Here is a 20,928-nt window from a genome sequence, read left to right as displayed (position 1 = left end):
TGATCTGTGTTTTGGGGGTCCTAGAGTGTTAGCTCTTGGGCCCGGGCATTGTGTATACATCACTGTGACTGTGTGCAAAATATGCGACAATTGCCATGTTTTGTGTTTTACCTTTTCCAGAGGTGTTGGGATCAGGAGATGTTCAGGAGGTAAGTTTCAGGGTGGGTGAGAAAGTCTTTACAGATTGGGGCTATGTATCGGGGTTCTCAAGTTATGAGTTACCCCAGATATGTATCTGGGAATCAAGGGAGACTCTCGGATACATAGAAGCCCCAGTGCTCTGGTCAAACCCCATCATGAAAACGTTCTTGCGACTCACCACTAGGACGTCCTGCTTCAGCATAATCCAGGAAAAGGTAGAATGAGGCACAGGGCTTCCTAGTATAAGAGAGGAAGCCCAAGTAATGCCCAGGTACCCTGAATCCAGTATAGGGGTTCAGGGAGAAACTCCAGCTCTGGATAAGGCTGAGAGTTTATTGGCATGTAAGGAAAATGGTAGGTTAGAATAAAACTGTATAAGACTGAGGTTTGTTTTATTAAAATGGGGACACAAGGGGTTAATGAATACCCACAACCTACACAAGGCATAAGGGGTTAATGTATATCCCCACATTCCAGTCAGGTATAGGACTGAGACGGTTTTAGTAAAATAAGAGGTTTATGTTTGCAGTGGTTTAAACAGTTTAAAAGTATTTTTCTAATGTGTGCAAAGCATGAGGCTAGTGAGTGAAGGTGAATCATTCCCTCACTCCATCCCTGGCACCAGAACGACAACATATATATTTTACCACATAAGACAGGACACAATATATTTTATTACACGAGTATATTTTAAGCAATAGTGGTTTAAAATATGGTTAAACTTGATGCATCAGACCGGGTCTGTTGTCCTGCACAAACTCAGAGGGGGCTTCTGACTAATAGATCAAAGGAACATTTGTCCTAGAGGTGTGATCCCTTGTGTCAGTTCACAGAGGCAGCTTGAAAATCAAGAGAGTAGAGGTGTGATCCCTTTTGGTAGCATTGGGTGTGAAATATAGCACCTGTGACAAGTTCTCTACTCAGGAGGCCGAACTTCAAAGTATTTCTTGACAAGGGGATGTATGGGTGGCCAGGGCCGTGGCTACAGAGGGTATCAAACTGAGCGACCTTATTAAATATGAGAATATCATGAGATGTCCTCTGCTGAACATGATAAAAATTACGTGTGTATCCGTGGAACCGAGTCGCACATAATGATTACAGACACGTGAGGTCTAGCAGGTACTAAGAGACAGATATTAATATCTCTCTTAATTTTAGTATTACACTGTTATGTTTAGTCTCATTGGGACCAGCATACATGCCGGAATGTATTAATATGTCTCACATGTCAGTAAGTATTACAGAACTGAAGTTATGAGTACATTTAGATATGAAAAGCCGTTTTTTAAACGTCTTGGGGTGGGAGGAGTTTTACTCTGGGGTAAGACTGTCAACCTCACCACTGATTTACGACAGGGGCTGGGTTTAGTTTGTGTTCAATGGGAAAGAATTGTATTTAAGGCTAGTGAAGTGGGGGTGTGTGTGATTCATCTGAGATTAAGTTCCATCTTCTGAGATTCCAGGGGTGTTTCAAGAATTCCCAGCTCGGAGTAAATCGTCTAAATTTCTCAGAAGCTAAGTGTCCAGTTACAAGACTCAAGCAGGAAGAGGCTACTTGAAAGAAGCGTGGCCTGGATTATTTTGGCTGTTTGATTGCAACTAGGAAAGATTTGTTTTGTACCCCCAGTTTCCAAAGTAAGTGTGTCTTTTTCCTGTATTTTGTCTAACATAGTTGTGTACGTTCTTCATGTAAATAAATCACAATTTATTTTATCTCTCTGCTTGCTCAATCAATGATCCCGGTAATTAAGGTGTTAAAAGCTTGGTCTACCGTGAAAACCATACCCACCTTTGGTGATGTTGAGGGGTTTATGGGTTAGGTGGCTGAATCTGGCAGTAATGCGACGTCGGCCATCTGTCAGCTCTGTGAATCTGAGAGAAGAGACATCACTGAAACATAGAGACAAGCACAGCCTGCCCTGGGGTCCAGAGACACAGCCAGACGAGGAGCCTGCCCTGGGGTCCAGAGACACAGCCGGAGGAAGAGCCTGCCCTGGGGGCCAGAGACACAGCCAGAGGAAGAGCCTGCCCTGGGGGCCAGAGACACAGCCAGAGGAAGAGCCTGCCCTGGGGGCCAGAGACACAGCCAGAGGAAGAGCCTGCCCTGGGGGCCAGAGACAGAGCCAGAAGAAGAGCCTGCACTGGGGTCCAGAGACACAGCCAGAGGAAGAGCCTGCCCTGGGGTCCAGAGACACAGCCAGAGGAAGAGCCTGAACTGGGGGCCAGAGACACAGCCAGAGGAAGAGCCTGCACTGGGGGCCAGAGACACAGCCAGAGGAAGAGCCTGCCCTGGGGTCCAGCGACACAGCCAGAGGAAGAGCCTGCACTGGGGGCCAGAGACACAGCCAGAGGAAGAGCCTGCACTGGGGGCCAGAGACACAGCCAGAGGAAGAGCCTGCACTGGGGGCCAGAGACACAGCCAGAAGAAGAGCCTGCTCTAGGGTCCAGAGACACAGCCAGACGAGGAGCCTGCCCTGGGGGCCAGAGACACAGCCAGAAGAAGAGCCTGCCCTGGGGTCCAGAGACACAGCCAGAGGAAGAGCCTGCCCTGGGGTCCAGAGACACAGCCAGAGGAAGAGCCTGCACTGGGGGCCAGAGACACAGCCAGAAGAAGAGCCTGCCCTGGGGGCCAGAGACACAGCCAGAGGAAGAGCCTGCCCTGGGGTCCAGAGACACAGCCGGAGGAAGAGCCTGCACTGGGGTCCAGAGACACAGCCGGAGGAAGAGCCTGCACTGGGGGCCAGAGACACAGCCAGATGAGGAGCCTGCCCTGGGGGCCAGAGACACAGCCAGAGCAAGAGCCTGCCCTGGGGTCCAGAGACACAGCCGGAGGAAGAGCCTGCACTGGGGGCCAGAGACACAGCCAGAGGAAGAGCCTGCACTGGGGGCCAGAGACACAGCCAGAAGAAGAGCCTGCCCTGGGGGCCAGAGACACAGCCAGAGGAAGAGCCTGCCCTTGGGTCCAGAGACACAGCCAGAGGAAGAGCATGCACTGGGGGCCAGAGACACAGCCAGAGGAAGAGCCTGCCCTGGGGGCCAGAGACACAGCCAGAAGAAGAGCCTGCCCTGAGGGCCAGAGACACAGCCAGAGGAAGAGCCTGCCCTGGGGGCCAGAGACACAGCCAGAGTCAGAGCCTGCCCTGGGGGCCAGAGACACAGCCAGAGGAAGAGCCTGCACTGGGGTCCAGAGACACAGCCAGAGGAAGAGCCTGCACTGGGGGCCAGAGACACAGCCAGAGGAAGAGCCTGCACTGGGGTCCAGAGACACAGCCGGAGGAAGAGCCGTTTACTTGTGGGCTTGAGGAGTCTCTGCAGGGGGTGGTCCTCTTTCTGTCAGCAGTCGAACCTCTGGTTGTGGTTGTGGAGGCCTGTTCCTCAGGATTCCGGGAAGAGTCCAGCGGCGCTCCTGAGGCCCATCCCTCTGCACTGCGGGACACAGAGCCAGCAAATGCTGCAACTTGTTTCTCCTGTTGCATGCAAACACTGCACCATGTTCTACTAACACTGCGCACACACATTACACACGGCTTCCATGTACCCCACACGCTCCCTCCAGCTCTGCATTATTATACTGCCCCTTCTTGCCCTCCCGTAGCCACCCTTACTTACGTGTCTGTACACGCAGTGACCTGGGCTTGCTGTGCACAGGGCCCTGTGGGGTGTTTCGCAGCACGGTCACGGTGAGGTGGTAGCGCTGGCCGGCCTGCAAGTCACGCACAGTGTATGATGTCATTTTCACACTGGGCACATAGCGACTCTTTGTGCTGTGATTGTTCGTCACATTGATGATGTAGCCATCCACTGAGCCGGCGGGAGGAGGGTCCCAGGTTAGGTGCACAGAGCTGGCAGTTACTAGTACCGCTGAGAGGTTACTAAGGGGATGTGGACCTGATGAGCAGAAGAGTAAAATGTGCAATGACACCCACTCCCTCGGTGCACTTATATCTGTGTAACACCCACTCCCTCTGTGCACTTATATCTGTGTAACACCCACTCCCTCTGTGCACTTATATCTGTGTAACACCCACTCCCTCTGTGCACTTATATCTGTGTAACACCCACTCCCTCTGTGCACTTATATCTGTGTATCACCCACTCCCTCTGTGCACTTATATCTGTGTAACACCCACTCCCTCTGTGCACTTATATCTGTGTATCACCCACTCCCTCTGTGCACTTATATCTGTGTAACACCCACTCCCTCTGTGCACTTATATCTGTGTAACACCCACTCCCTCTATGCACTTATATCTGTGTAACACCCACTCCCTCTATGCACTTATATCTGTGTAACACCCACTCCCCCTGTGCACTTTGCTGTGTGTGTAACACCCACTCCCCCTGTGCATTTTGCTGTGTGTGTAACACCCATCCCCCTGTGCACTTTGCTGTGTGTGTAACACCCACTCCCCCTGTGCATTTTGCTGTGTGTGTAACACCCACTCCCCCTGTGCACTTTGCTGTGTGTGTAACACCCACTCCCCCTGTGCATTTTGCTGTGTGTGTAACACCCACTCCCCCTGTGCACTTTGCTGTGTGTGTAACACCCACTCCCCCTGTGCACTTTGCTGTGTGTGTAACACCCACTCCCCCTGTGCACCTTGTGACTCATTTCTCCCTATATGAGCTATCACCAGTTCCTCGTGTTGCCTGCATATATGGCTTCTTTCCCCTTTGTTCTCTTACGTGTCCAGGCTATTAGAGGGGCACTGGGCAGACTCTCGGAGGGTGGGTTGCTGGGGTCGGAGCTGCTCAGAGTGCTGATCAGGATGGTGTATTTCTCTCCGGGCTGTAAGTCCCTGCGGGTACGAGAGGAGAGAGGCATCAGACTGCGCACACACACAAACCACCATCGTGAGAAAACAATCTCCTGTACTGTGGGTTAGAGAGAACAGTGAAGGCACCAGCCCCGACCTAAATCATTTTAACTACAGGATCTGATGGTGTATATAACACACCCGTCCTAACACCGGAAGCCCTGTACCTATAGTTTCAAATATTGCAGCATTTGCTGCCACTGGCCACATGTTAAAATCCCTGCACAATGAACATTATGTATGGATCCTACTGACCCCCCACCTGTGCTTTATTCCTTATGTATAATGTATTATGTCTACTGACCTGTTACAGCGGTGTGTGCAAACACTGCTGCTTGTGGGACAGCACAAAGATGTACTGAATTAGTACTGACTCTCAATGCACTTCAGTCTTTCTGATATCACCCTTCAGAGATAATCAACCTGACTCTTGAGAAGGGATATCTAACTGTGTATAGTATTATATACATATCCCGATGTGCATTCACTTACAGGCAAAATCTTGCAAAGGCTGGACAGCTGCTGACATCATTTACTTCAATTCTACCTCATACTGTGAGATGCACCTCCCACCTCACTCATACTGCGAGGCGCACTTCCTGCCTCACTCATACTCCGAGGCACACCTCCCTCACACTGCGAGGCGCACTTCCTGCCTCACTCATACTCCGAGGCACACCTCCCTCACACTGCGAGGCGCACTTCCTGCCTCACTCATACTCCGAGGCACACCTCCCTCACACTGCGAGGCGCACTTCCTGCCTCACTCATACTCCGAGGCACACCTCCCACCTCACTCATACTGCGAGGCGCACTTCCTGCCTCACTCATACTCCGAGGCACACCTCCCTCACACTGCGAGGCGCACTTCCTGCCTCACTCATACTCCGAGGCACACCTCCCACCTCACTCATACTGCGAGGCGCACTTCCTGCCTCACTCATACTCCGAGGCACACCTCCCTCACACTGCGAGGCGCACTTCCTGCCTCACTCATACTCCGAGGCACACCTCCCACCTCACTCATACTGCGAGGCGCACTTCCTGCCTCACTCATACTCCGAGGCACACCTCCCTCACACTGCGAGGCGCACTTCCTGCCTCACTCATACTCCGAGGCACACCTCCCTCACACTGCGAGGCGCACTTCCTGCCTCACTCATACTCCGAGGCACACCTCCCTCACACTGCGAGGCGCACTTCCTGCCTCACTCATACTCCGAGGCACACCTCCCTCACACTGCGAGGCGCACTTCCTGCCTCACTCATACTCCGAGGCACACCTCCCTCACACTGCGAGGCGCACTTCCTGCCTCACTCATACTCCGAGGCACACCTCCCTCACACTGCGAGGCGCACTTCCTGCCTCACTCATACTCCGAGGCACACCTCCCTCATACTGCGAGGCGCACTTCCTGTCTCACTCATACTCCGAGGCACACCTCCCTCACACTGCGAGGCGCACTTCCTGTCTCACTCATACTCCGAGGCACACCTCCCTCACACTGCGAGGCGCACTTCCTGTCTCACTCATACTCCGAGGCACACCTCCCTCACACTGCGAGGCGCACTTCCTGTCTCACTCATACTCCGAGGCACACCTCCCTCATACTGCGAGGCGCACTTCCTGTCTCACTCATACTTCGAGGCGCACGTACCGCCTCACTCATTTTCTGAGACCCACCTCCCGCCTCACTCACCTGAAGCTGAACTCCCCCACTGATGGTTCCTGCTCTGCCTGCTGTGTTCTGTCTGTCGGGTGCTGCAGAGACAGTCGGACGTGGGCTACAGACGTGTGCCTGTGTGGGTGCAGTGACCAGGAGATTGTGACAGAGGAATCTGTGACAGCGCTGACACGGGGTCTTTCCACAGGAGGAGGACCTGGGCGTAGGACACAGCAATGTCTATTACACAAACATCGCAGAAACAACATAATATACAGGAGTGCACAGACCATCACTAAGGGGAAGTGTTCCAGACAAAGAGGCAAACAACGCCAATCCTACCCTGAAGAGCTTGCAATCTAAATTATGGTGACTGCCTGTTTGTCAGTAGGGAGCATAGGAAAAGCATTCAATGCTTAGGATTTATGCTGCGTTTGATAAGGAAGCAGCCATTCATGCTGCTCTGTTCACTAAATGGTGCTATCCCACGACACGTCCCATCACTGGCAGATACCTTGAATAAGCTACAAAGTGTCTTCTGGTGCCGGAAGATGTCCCATGGCATAGTACCAATTAGTAAATATGGGGCGTGATCTGTTCATGTTTGACCCATATACACATGTGCGGAGAGACATGCAGATGTAGCCAGCATCACTGTACGTAGTAATAACACAAGATATCGCATTGTAACTCAGATTATCACACACTTTCCGAGGGCTTCTATGGCAGCGATGACAGAATATCAAAATATATTGCACCAGAGGAAACAATAAAGTTGGCTACATCTGTACACACATCAGAGATCTGCGTATAGCTGGGGCAGGTGTCTGGACTCGGGGGCAGGTGTCTGGACTCGGGGGCAGGTGTCTGGACTCGGGGGAAGGTGTATGGACTCGGGGGAAGGTGTATGGACTCGGGGGAAGGTGTATGGACTCGGGGGAAGGTGTATGGACTCGGGGGAAGGTGTATGGACTCGGGGGCAGGTGTCTGGACTCGGGGGCAGGTGTATGGACTCGGGGGCAGGTGTATGGACTCGGGGGCAGGTGTCTGGACTCGGGGGCAGGTGTCTGGACTCGGGGGCAGGTGTCTGGACTCGGGGGAAGGTGTCTGGACTCGGGGGAAGGTGTCTGGACTCGGGGGAAGGTGTCTGGACTCGGGGGAAGGTGTCTGGACTCGGGGGAAGGTGTATGGACTCGGGGGCAGGTGTATGGACTCGGGGGCAGGTGTATGGACTCGGGGGCAGGTGTATGGACTCGGGGGCAGGTGTATGGACTCTGGGGCAGGTGTATGGACTCTGGGGCAGGTGTATGGACTCTGGGACAGTGGTTTTCAACTAAGAACTGCAGAGAGAAATATATGGTTGCTCTGTGGGACCCTCTTTGTTGAACCCCAACTGGTTTATCCTATGTAGGTAACAATGCTATTAAGGTTTAATATCTTGTAAGCGTTATAAATTGAAATAGCACATGGCAAAATAAACGGATTGTGTCCTGAGGAATAAAATGCCAGCCGTGGCATTGTAATGTCTCACGTGTGCGGGCGGTGACGGCGAGCGGGCGGCTGATGTCGTTGTGGCGCTGGTTGCGTTTCACCGATACGATGGTGATGTTGTATGGCCGGCCGGGGCTAAGACCTCGCAGCTCGTGCTCCGTGTGTCCTCTCTCCACAAAGTCTGTCCGCGAGGAGCCGTCGGGGGCAGTGTAGCTCACTGCAAAGCCGCCCAGCATGTGACCCGTGTCATCTTCAGGGGGCGTCCAGAACACCCACACGCTGCTCTCTCCCACGGCACCCAGAGACAGGGACAGAGGGGGCAGCAGCTCTGCAGAGAGGGTAGGAGAGGAGCGGGGGTGAGAGACAGAGCGCTGCCGATCTAAGCACAATGATTCGCCTCCGTGTTATGATTTATTTATAGGGCCAGATTAGTTCAACTGCAGTTTAGCAATGTGCTGCGCTGTAGGCCCCTCTGGCCGTGAAAGGGTAAAGATGCAGTCCCTCCTCCAGTCAAAATGAACCAATAGCAGTGACGTGTTTAGGGGGTTAAATATGGGTGATTGAGGCTTCTATTAACAAAAGCTGACACCAGCATTTTACACATTATTGTTACAGCTTTCAGAGTAATAGACAGTCTGCTATTTGGAACCCTGCAACAGATGTTTGTGATACTTTGTTGCCAAAGGGCAGAGCTCAAAAAGGTGTCGGCCTGTTTCAAAAGAGGAAGTGGATATGACTTACTAAATAGTTTCTGTACCAACAAAAGAATGATCAGTACATGCAAAAAAAAAAATCATTAAAAATGGCATTAGGAGTAAAAAAATAACGCAGACAGTATTATCTATTACTATAGAACTGATTTAAAATGGGATTTTTTCCGCATTTTGCTGTTTCAAAGGCGCAAAACATGTGAAATCTTATGTTTAAAAAAAAAAAATCAGATCTGTAGTATTAGATAATGGTTACTGCATTTTTTAATTATTATTATTCAACACTTAATGCCATACACATAAGGGGGAATGTAGTATTACTGCTTTAAATATATATATTTGAAAGTTTGTTGGTAAATATGATTTCCTCCGGCTGCTCCCTTTTATCGGACGTCACTGTTTGTTCAGCAAGAGCTTGCACGGGAAAAGCCCGCTATATCCCTCTGCCCTCGTCTGTGGTGGTTCTCTGACAAGTGTGGGACAAGATTAAAGAAATAAACCGGTTGATAAAACCTCCCATATTCAGAGCTCCCCCTCCCCCCCCTCCCCCCCCCCCCGAGGAATACCTGCTTAATCTCCACAGAAACTAAATTAGCCAATCAGTGCTGGGGACATAGTGACCTTTGCTTACTGAGGCCGCGCTTACAGTGCCGGCGACGCGACGTCAGGCTACGGTCGCTGGAAAAATCAAATTGAGATTACTTCCAGCGATCGCGACCAAGCCGTCGCGCTTACTATAAGCGCACGCGATGGCGGCAATGCATGGTTATGATGCAATGTCGCTGTCGCCGGCACTAGAAGCGCGGCCGTACCTTGTGAAACATGACGTTAAGCTGCTCCATAAATCCTCCCTACTGACGCTGCTAATAGCAGGTGTGTAAGTCCATAATAACCATTAATGCAACCAGTGTGTTGCATATTCAGAGATATTGCCTAATTATTCAGGTCTGAACCACTTCAGTGTACATCTGCGCTTCCCCAAATGCGGACGCCTGAAAGGGTTCCCCAATAGCTGCTCCCCTCTGCACAGAACCAGTGTGCTAAGAGTTAATATCTGTGTTTGCTTACTGCAGCCCCACCCTCTGGAATGTTAATGACCCAGGAGGACAAAGGACATTGAAACCACAGCTGCATTCAATCTGAACCCCTTCAGTGTACATCTGTGTCACCCCAAATGCGCCAGCCAAATGGTGTGAGCTGTTTGCTGATGTTAAAGCTGCTCTATTTCAGTCTGAAACTCACCAGCCCTTTTATCCCCTGTACCCAATTTTCCAACTCTCTCTGTCCATGAAAGGTCTGTGAATTGACTGTATAACCTTGTTCACTTAATGTAACCATGTATTGTTATCATAACTCTGTGCCCAGGAGATACGTGAAAACAAGCGGTAACTCACTGTATTACTTCCTGGTAAAACATTTTTATAAATAATCTCATGTTATATTCTGAAGATATAATATTAAAGAGACAAGAGAGCAAGTCTGTGCCTGGAGGCATTCTCAGGAGCAGCTGCAACAGCAACAATTAGGGCAAGGGGCAAAGATAAAGGGGAGATGTGCAGGGCCACCGACAGGGGGGACAGCTGGTATTGCTGTCCTGGGCCCGCCCAGTCAAAGGGTCTGGCCTACCTGTCGGCAACACTACATTTGTGCAGGCAAGCCGGGCCCTCCCCTTTCCTGGCTGCCGCCCCCCTCCCTTCTCTCCTGCAGGCAAGCCGGGCCCTCCCCTTTCCTGGCTGCCGCCCCCCTCCCTTCTCTCCTGCAGGCAAGCCGGGCCCTCCCCTTTCCTGGCTGCCGCCCCCCTCCCTTCTCTCCTGCAGGCAAGCCGGGCCCTCCCCTTTCCTGGCTGCCGCCCCCCTCCCTTCTCTCCCGCAGGACTGCAGGGCCCTCCCCTTTCCTGGCTGCCGCCCCCCTCCCTTCTCTCCCGCAGGCAAGCCAGGCCCTCCCTTTTCCTGGATGCTGCCCCCTCCCTTCTCTCCTGCAGGACTGCAGGGCCCTCCCCTTTCCTGGCTGCCGCCCCCTCCCTTCTCTCCAGCAGGACTGCAGACCCTCCACTTTCCTGGCTGCCGCCCCCCTCCCTTCTCTCCTGCAGGACTGCAGGGCCCTCCCCTTTCCTGGCTGCCGCCCCCCTCCCTTCTCTCCTGCAGGACTGCAGAGCCCTCCCCTTTCCTGGCTGCCGCCCCCCTCCCTTCTCTCCTGCAGGACTGCAGGGCCCTCCCCTTTCCTGGCTGCCGCCCCCCTCCCTTCTCTCATGCAGGTCTGCAGGCCGTCCCCTTTCCTGGCTAACGCCCCCCTCCCTTCTCTCCTGCAGGACTGCAGGCCCTCCCCTTTCCTGGCTGCCGCCCCCCTCCCTTCTCTCATGCAGGACTGCAGGCCCCCCCCTTTCCTGGCTGCCGCCCCCCTTCCTTCTCTCCTGCAGGACTGCAGGGCCCCCCCTTTCCTGGCTGCCGCCCCCCTCCCTTCTCTCATGCAGGACTGCAGGGCCCCCCCCCTTTCCTGGCTGCCGCCCCCCTCCCTTCTCTCATGCAGGACTGCAGGGCCCCCCCCCTTTCCTGGCTGCCGCCCCCCTCCCTTCTCTCATGCAGGACTGCAGGGCCCCCCCCTTTCCTGGCTGCCGCCCCCCTCCCTTCTCTCATGCAGGACTGCAGGGCCCCCCCCTTTCCTGGCTGCCGCCCCCCTCCCTTCTCTCATGCAGGACTGCAGGGCCCTCCCCTTTCCTGGCTGCCGCCCCCCTCCCTTCTCTCATGCAGGACTGCAGGCCCTCCCCTTTCCTGGCTGCCGCCCCCCTCCCTTCTCTCATGCAGGACTGCAGGCCCCCCCCTTTCCTGGCTGCCGCCCCCCTTCCTTCTCTCCTGCAGGACTGCAGGGCCCCCCCTTTCCTGGCTGCCGCCCCCCTCCCTTCTCTCATGCAGGACTGCAGGGCCCCCCCCTTTCCTGGCTGCCGCCCCCCTCCCTTCTCTCATGCAGGACTGCAGGCCCTCCCCTTTCCTGGCTGCCGCCCCCCTTCCTTCTCTCCTGCAGGACTGCAGGGCCCCCCCTTTCCTGGCTGCCGCCCCCCTCCCTTCTCTCATGCAGGACTGCAGGGCCCCCCCTTTCCTGGCTGGGTGGGTAAAAAGAATCCGGCCTTTGGAATGCACACAAAACAACCACCCCCCCCCCCCCCCCGTTCCCCTCCCCCGAGCAGGGTTACCTCTCTCGCAGGTGATCCCAGTGAAGCCTGTTCGGCAGGTGCAGCTTACTGTTCCCTCTGCACTGGCCACGCAGACGCCACGGCTGCCACAGGGGTTCATCAGGCATAAATCACCTGCTGCAAAACGCAAAGCCACAGGGGGCACTGGGTGAGGTGTTTGCAAATATAAAGCAAGTAAGAGTGTGACTCGACCCCACTGCTACATTAACCCCTTAAATGCCTCTGACTGAACCACCTGTGCTGCAGCTGGAATATCCTGAAAACCTGACCTGTTGGGCGGAGGGGGGGTTGAGGGGTTGGGCCCCCCTGCCCTAGGTGAATGCATATAATATGCACGCTCATCCCTTGTGCTCAATCTCTAGCGCGGCTCCAGGTCCCAGGAACGCCAGGATAGCAGTGATGCTGCTCAGGGTGCGCCGGGCAGCGATACCCTGCACACACTCACCGGTCTGGCAGTGATAGCCATAGAAGCCGCGGGGACACACGCAGAGATAGGCTCCCGCCAGGTTCTCACAGGCGCCGCTGTTCTGGCAGGGGGAAGAATCGCAGCCGTCCAGCTCTGGTAAAAAGGGTGGGGAGTGCACAAAAAGATTCAAGAGCCAGGGGCAAAAACACAAGCGTGACAGATTGGGGCTGCCACCCTTAATGGGGGGGGGAGGAGGTATTGCTAAGGCCAGATAAGTTTGGGACCTTAGTGTAACATGTTGCATTAACAGCGGGAAATATAATACTGTGTGTTGAGTAGTAACAATTTCATACCTGTCTCACACTGGGTCCCTGTGAAGCCCTCAGGGCAGATACACATGAATGCCCCGGGTAAGTCCTGACAGCTGCCCCCGTTCTTACACGGCTCGGAAAGGCACTCGTCCAATTCTGCAGATGTACAACACAAGCTATCCAGCAAAGCAGCTACACAACCCCACCTCACTATGCAGCAACACAACCCCACCTCACTATGCAGCAACACAACCCCACCTCACTATGCAGCAACACAACCCCACCTCACTATGCAGCAACACAACCCCACCTCACTATGCAGCAACACAACCCCACCTCACTATGCAGCAACACAACCCCACCTCACTATGCAGCAACACAACCCCACCTCACTATGCAGCAACACAACCCCACCTCACTATGCAGCAACACAACCCCACCTCACTATGCAGCTACACAACCCCACCTCACTACGCAGCTACACAACCCCACCTCACTACGCAGCAACACAACCCCACCTCACTATGCAGCTACACAACCCCACCTCACTATGCAGCTACACAACCCCACCTCACTATGCAGCAACACAACCCCACCTCACTATGCAGCTACACAACCCCACCTCACTATGCAGCAACACAACCCCACCTCACTATGCAGCAACACAACCCCACCTCACTATGCAGCTACACAACCCCACCTCACTATGCAGCTACACAACCCCACCTCACTACGCAGCTACACAACCCCACCTCACCATACTGCACAGCTACACAACCCCACCTCACCATACTGCACAGCTACACAACCCCACCTCACTACGCAGCAACACAACCCCACCTCACTACGCAGCTACACAACACCACCTCACTACGCAGCTACACAACCCCACCTCACTATGCAGCTACACAACCCCACCTCACTACGCAGCTACACAACCCCACCTCACTACGCAGCTACACAACCCCACCTCACCATACTGCACAGCTACACAACCCCACCTCACTACGCAGCTACACAACCCCACCTCACTATGCAGCTACACAACCCCACCTCACTATGCAGCAACACAACCCCACCTCACTATGCAGCAACACAACCCCACCTCACTATGCAGCTACACAACCCCACCTCACTATGCAGCTACACAACCCCACCTCACTACGCAGCTACACAACCCCACCTCACTACGCAGCTACACAACCCCACCTCACCATACTGCACAGCTACACAACCCCACCTCACCATACTGCACAGCTACACAACCCCACCTCACTACGCAGCAACACAACCCCACCTCACTACGCAGCTACACAACACCACCTCACTACGCAGCTACACAACCCCACCTCACTACGCAGCTACACAACCCCACCTCACTACGCAGCTACACAACCCCACCTCACTACGCAGCTACACAACCCCACCTCACCATACTGCACAGCTACACAACCCCACCTCACTACGCAGCTACACAACCCCACCTCACTATGCAGCTACACAACCCCACCTCACTATGCAGCAACACAACCCCACCTCACTATGCAGCAACACAACCCCACCTCACTATGCAGCAACACAACCCCACCTCACTATGCAGCTACACAACCCCACCTCACTATGCAGCTACACAACCCCACCTCACTACGCAGCTACACAACCCCACCTCACCATACTGCACAGCTACACAACCCCACCTCACCATACTGCACAGCTACACAACCCCACCTCACTACGCAGCAACACAACCCCACCTCACTACGCAGCTACACAACACCACCTCACTACGCAGCTACACAACCCCACCTCACTATGCAGCTACACAACCCCACCTCACTACGCAGCTACACAACCCCACCTCACCATACTGCACAGCTACACAACCCCACCTCACTACGCAGCTACACAACCCCACCTCACTATGCAGCTACACAACCCCACCTCACTATGCAGCAACACAACCCCACCTCACTATGCAGCAACACAACCCCACCTCACTATGCAGCAACACAACCCCACCTCACTATGCAGCTACACAACCCCACCTCACTATGCAGCTACACAACCCCACCTCACTACGCAGCTACACAACCCCACCTCACCATACTGCACAGCTACACAACCCCACCTCACCATACTGCACAGCTACACAACCCCACCTCACTACGCAGCAACACAACCCCACCTCACTACGCAGCTACACAACACCACCTCACTACGCAGCTACACAACCCCACCTCACTATGCAGCTACACAACCCCACCTCACTATGCAGCTACACAACCCCACCTCACCATACTGCACAGCTACACAACCCCACCTCACCATACTGCACAGCTACACAACCCCACCTCACTACGCAGCAACACAACCCCACCTCACTACGCAGCTACACAACACCACCTCACTACGCAGCTACACAACCCCACCTCACTACGTAGCACACAACCCCACCTCACTACGCAGCTACACAACCCCACCTCACCATACTACGCAGCTACACAACCCCACCTAACTACGCAGCTACACAACCCCACCTCACTACGCAGCTACACAACCCCACCTCACCATACTACGCAGCTACACAACCCCACCTAACTACGCAGCTACACAACCCCACCTCACTACGCAACCCCACCTCACTACGCAGCTACACAACCCCACCTCACTACGCAGCAACACAACCCCACCTCACTATGCAGCTACACAACCCCACCTCACTATGCAGCTACACAACCCCACCTCACTATGCAGCAACACAACCCCACCTCACTATGCAGCAACACAACCCCACCTCACTATGCAGCAACACAACCCCCACCTCATTACGCAGCTACACAACCCCACCTCACTACACAGCTACACAACCCCACCTCAACATACTATGCAGCTACACAACTCCACCTCACTACGCAGCTACACAACACCACCTCAATACGCAGCTACACAACCCCACCTCATTACGCAGCTACACAACCCCACCTCACTACACAGCTACACAACCCCACCTCGTCATACTACGCAGCTACACAACCCCACCTCACTATACCACTAACCCCACCTTGCCTTACTGCGCAGCTACACAACCTCACCTCACTATACCACGCAGCTACACAACCTCACCTCACTATACCACGCAGCTACACAACCCCACCTCGTCATACTACGCAGCTACACAACCCCACCTCGCCTTACTACGCAGCTACACAACCCCACCTCACTATACCACGCAGCTACACAACCCCACCTCGTCATACTACGCAACTACACAACCCCACCTCACTACTCAGCTAGACAACCCCACCTCGCCTTTCTACGCTGCTACACAACCCCACCTCGCCTTACTACACAGCTACACAACCCCACCTCGCCATACTACGCAGCTACACAACCGCACCTCGCCATACTACGCAGCTACACAACCCCACCTCGCCACACTGCGCAGCTACACAACCTCACCTCGCCTTACTAGGCAGCTACACAACCTCACCTCGCCATACTACGCAGCTACACAACCCCACCTCGCCTTACTGCACAGCTACACAACCCCACCTCGCCATATTACGCAGCTACACAACCCCACCTCGCCATACTGTGCAGCTACACACCCCACCTTGCCATACTATGCAGCTACACAACCCCACCTTGCCATACTATGCAGCTACACAACCCCACCTCGCCATACTGTGCAGCTACACACCCCACCTCGTCATACTGCACAGCTACACACCCCACCTTGCCATACTATGCAGCTACACAACCCCACCTCGCCATACTGTGCAGCTACACACCCCACCTTGCCATACTATGCAGCTACACAACCCCACCTCGCCATAATGTGCAGCTACACACCCCACCTTGCCATACTATGCAGCTACACAACCGCACCTCGCCATACTGTGCAGCTACACACCCCACCTTGCCATACTATGCAGCTACACACCCCACCTTGCCATACTATGCAGCTATACAACCCCACCTCGCCATACTGTGCAGCTACACACCCCACCTTGCCATACTATGCAGCTACACAACCCCACCTCGCCATACTGTGCAGCTACACACCCCACCTTGCCATACTATGCAGCTACACAACCCCACCTCGCCATACTGTGCAGCTACACACCCCACCTTGCCATACTATGCAGCTACACAACCGCACCTCGCCATACTGTGCAGCTACACACCCCACCTTGCCATACTATGCAGCTACACAACCCCACCTCGCCATAATGTGCAGCTACACACCCCACCTTGCCATACTATGCAGTTACACAACCGCACCTCGCCATACTGTGCAGCTACACACCCCACCTTGCCATACTATGCAGCTACACAACCCCACCTCGCCATAATGTGCAGCTACACACCCCACCTTGCCATACTATGCAGCTACACAACCCCACCTCGCCATAATGTGCAGCTACACACCCCACCTCGCCATACTATGCAGCTACACAACCCCACCTCGCCATACTGTGCAGCTACACACCCCACCTTGCCATACTATGCAGCTACACAACCCCACCTCGCCATAATGTGCAGCTACACACCCCACCTTGCCATACTATGCAGCTACACAACCGCACCTCGCCATACTGTGCAGCTACACACCCCACCTTGCCATACTATGCAGCTACACACCCCACCTTGCCATACTATGCAGCTACACACCCCACCTTGCCATACTATGCAGCTATACAACCCCACCTCGCCATACTGTGCAGCTACACACCCCACCTCGCCATACTGTGCAGCTACACAACCCCACCTCGCCATACTGTGCAGCTACACAACCCCACCTCGCCATACTGTGCAGCTACACACCCCACCTCGTCAGACTGTTTAGCCCAAATTGAACTTGTTTATAAGTTTTGCACAAAATAGCATTAACACATGGGAGGACTTACCAAGCTCACAGTGTGTACCGCTGTATCCCTCCTGACACACACACAGGAAATGCGACACCCGATCCTTGCAGACTGCTTCATTTAGGCACGGCTCAGGTGCACACTCATCAATTTCTAGAGCCATCACGAAAGAGGCATTAACAGGACACTTTGCAGGACCGGCCTCTGACCTTGTACACATCTTTCCCTTTTGTATCAGTCTGTTCCCAACTCTCTCCCCCTCCTCCCCCTGTTCATCGGACTCATCACCAGGCTGTGACCTGACTTTGTGTGACCCTGGGCAGGCACTCACCCGCACACTCTGGAGGCTCGCTCCACACCCCATCCTCGCTGCATACACGGGTGTTCTTTGAGGTGCTGAGGACGTACCCCTGGTTACACCGATACTCTGCTCTGCCACCTGGCCGTGTAGAGATCACAATCACCTCCGCGTATTTCACCTGTTCTGGGGCCCCGCAGTCCAACTCTGCCAAGAAAACGGTTACTAGAGCGCGGGACACCAACGGTTCCTCCCTTAGCTCCCTACCACGTCATACAGAGAAATGATAACGCTCAGTGTGCACACTACAGGCTCAGCAACATTCAGAAAGTGCTTCATTTGTACTCTGCAAGCACATTACAGGCAGCCTCTCTGCAAGTCTGCGCTCCCTACAATTCCACAGGACAAGCCTCAATGTCCCACTGAATATTCAGTGCAGGCAGTAATGTGCATGTCTGGCCCTCCCCACCGCCCGAGCTGCACACATGGCTGAGGGGTTTGCTGGCACGGTCACTGGATGCACTGAGCCTGCAGTAGGTAGAGAAGGTGTTGCCAGGCCAGGGAACCCCTTCTTTATATACTGCAGGCTCAGGGCAACCACTGACCGTGTCAGCAACCCCCTCAGCCATATGTGCAGCTCGGGCGGGGGCAGTGGAAGCCTCCCAACTTCACCGTGAACAATCCTCCTCCGTTTCCTGTGGCCTCAAATCGAAACGAAGGGATTTTGGTATTAAGCTGGAACAAACTCACTGGCCACTAAATCATATAAATGGCTGGAGCATCCTGCAATGCATGGCGGGCAGGGCTGTTCTTCTACTCAACACCGACCATGTAAAGAGGAAGATAATTTGGACATGTCATCATTTAAAAGTCACCATCTAAAAAACAGTGGACATATAGGGGGATATTTAGTCTTCCAGTTGCAAAGCTGAGCAAAACCAGAATTACCAAATCTAATTGGTTTCAATGGGAATGTTTCTCCTTTACAAATCCAAGGCCCTTTCCCCCCCACCTTTTGCAGCCAGGACACTTTGATAAATGACCCCTGCATAGTGTAACACTATGGGCGGGACTTGCAGATACAAAGCTTCTGACGCATACGTCCCCGACGAGGCAGGCAGGCGAAACGCGCATGGGATGTTTGGTGTTAGTTTCTCCCCTAAGGTACACTATGGCTCCTATTGAGAGATTCGCTGAATTCAAGTGAATGGCAATAAAATCTTTCATACCACAGGGAAGAGGACTCAGTTTATTGAATAGGGGTCAATGCGTCCAGTCCTGTTATCTGGATAGTAACTTTTAAATGACTGACTAAATGTTGCAGTGGTACTAAAAAAATATATATATAACTTTTCCCCAGGGCGGCGTGTGCACTGTTCTTGTGCAATGTTTTCTTGGAGGAGTTTACGGCAGCACCTGTCTAGTGGTGTTATTGTGCACTCGCTCTATGCAGACGCGCTGTGAGCGCAATAAGCCGGTTCCCTAAAAGAAGAGTTTACATTCTTAATCTCAGTGAATGAAATAAAAAACATCTGTGTACTTAGTACAGTATAAAACTACTGGCATATATTGAATATCACCATTTTCTTACACTAAGAAAATGAAAGAAAAGCATATATACAATATTATTTTTTGCACGCACGCATACCTATACACAAATGTAGCAGACGTTATTACCCCCGTAAGTGCGAAATAATGAATTAATGATTTTCTTAATAATTATTTTCAATAGAACTACAGTTAAATAACATGCGATATCAGGTGCAATAAAAGCTGCTACATCTGTGTGTATATACTGTATATATATATATATTTGCTATCCAGACATTTCTTACACCTCGAGCCTGTCTACATACCGTCTCAACCTCACACTCACCCCTCTCGCAGTGTCGCCCGGAGTAGTGAGGGGGCAGTCACACTTGTATTTGGCGACTCACACTCACCCCTCTCGCAGTGTCGCCCGGAGTAGTGAGGGGGCAGTCACACTTGTATTTGGCAACTCACACTCACCCCTCTCGCAGTGTCGCCCGGAGTAGTGAGGGGGCAGTCACACTTGTATTTGGCGACTCACACTCACCCCTCTCGCAGTGTCGCCCGGAGTAGTGAGGGGGCAGTCACACTTGTATTTGGCGACTCACACTCACCCCTCTCGCAGTGTCGCCCGGAGTAGTGAGGGGGCAGTCACACTTGTATTTGGCGACTCGCACTCACCCCTCTCGCAGTGTCGCCCGGAGTAGTGAGGGGGCAGTCACACTTGTATTTGGCGACTCACACTCACCCCTCTCGCAGTGTCGCCCGGAGTAGTGAGGGGGGCAGTCACACTTGTATTTGGCGACTCGCACTCACCCCTCTCGCAGTGTCGCCCGGAGTAGTGAGGGGGCAGTCACACTTGTATTTGGCGACTCACACTCACCCCTCTCGCAGTGTCGCCCGGAGTAGTGAGGGGGGCAGTCACACTTGTATTTGGCGACTCACACTCACCCCTCTCGCAGTGTCGCCCGGAGTAGTGAGGGGGGCAGTCACACTTGTATTTGGCGACTCACACTCACCCCTCTCGCAGTGTCGCCCGGAGTAGTGAGGGGGCAGTCACACTTGTATTTGGCGACTCACACTCACCCCTCTCGCAGTGTCGCCCGGAGTAGTGAGGGGGCAGTCACACTTGTATTTGGCGACTCACACTCACCCCTCTCGCAGTGTCGCCCGGAGTAGTGAGGGGGCAGTCACACTTGTATTTGGCGACTCACACTCACCCCTCTCGCAGTGTCGCCCGGAGTAGTGAGGGGGGCAGTCACACTTGTATTTGGTGACTCGCACTCACCCCTCTCGCAGTGTCGCCCGGAGTAGTGAGGGGGCAGTCACACTTGTATTTGGTGACTCGCACTCACCCCTCTCGCAGTGTCGCCCGGAGTAGTGAGGGGGGCAGTCACACTTGTATTTGGCGACTCACACTCACCCCTCTCGCAGTGTCGCCCGGAGTAGTGAGGGGGCAGTCACACTTGTATTTGGCGACTCACACTCACCCCTCTCGC

General features: G+C 53.7%; 1 protein-coding gene across 1 annotated transcript in view; it reads right to left on the bottom strand.

Moving 5' to 3' along the window:
* Nucleotides 1-20,928, bottom strand: part of SNED1 (sushi, nidogen and EGF like domains 1) — a 110,592-nt gene that overhangs the window by 12,027 nt on the left and 77,637 nt on the right. Inside the window, 11 exon segments of the mRNA XM_075569544.1 lie at nucleotides 1,934-2,016; nucleotides 3,435-3,570; nucleotides 3,754-4,032; nucleotides 4,831-4,943; nucleotides 6,662-6,842; nucleotides 8,157-8,444; nucleotides 12,014-12,130; nucleotides 12,459-12,572; nucleotides 12,773-12,886; nucleotides 17,641-17,754; nucleotides 17,933-18,106. Coding sequence (XP_075425659.1) covers nucleotides 1,934-2,016; nucleotides 3,435-3,570; nucleotides 3,754-4,032; nucleotides 4,831-4,943; nucleotides 6,662-6,842; nucleotides 8,157-8,444; nucleotides 12,014-12,130; nucleotides 12,459-12,572; nucleotides 12,773-12,886; nucleotides 17,641-17,754; nucleotides 17,933-18,106 — 1,713 coding nt within the window.

The sequence above is a fragment of the Ascaphus truei genome, chromosome 14 (genome assembly GCF_040206685.1).
Source record: "Ascaphus truei isolate aAscTru1 chromosome 14, aAscTru1.hap1, whole genome shotgun sequence".
NCBI lineage: Eukaryota > Metazoa > Chordata > Amphibia > Anura > Ascaphidae > Ascaphus > Ascaphus truei.
This window is presented reverse-complemented; position numbering and strand designations above follow the sequence as displayed.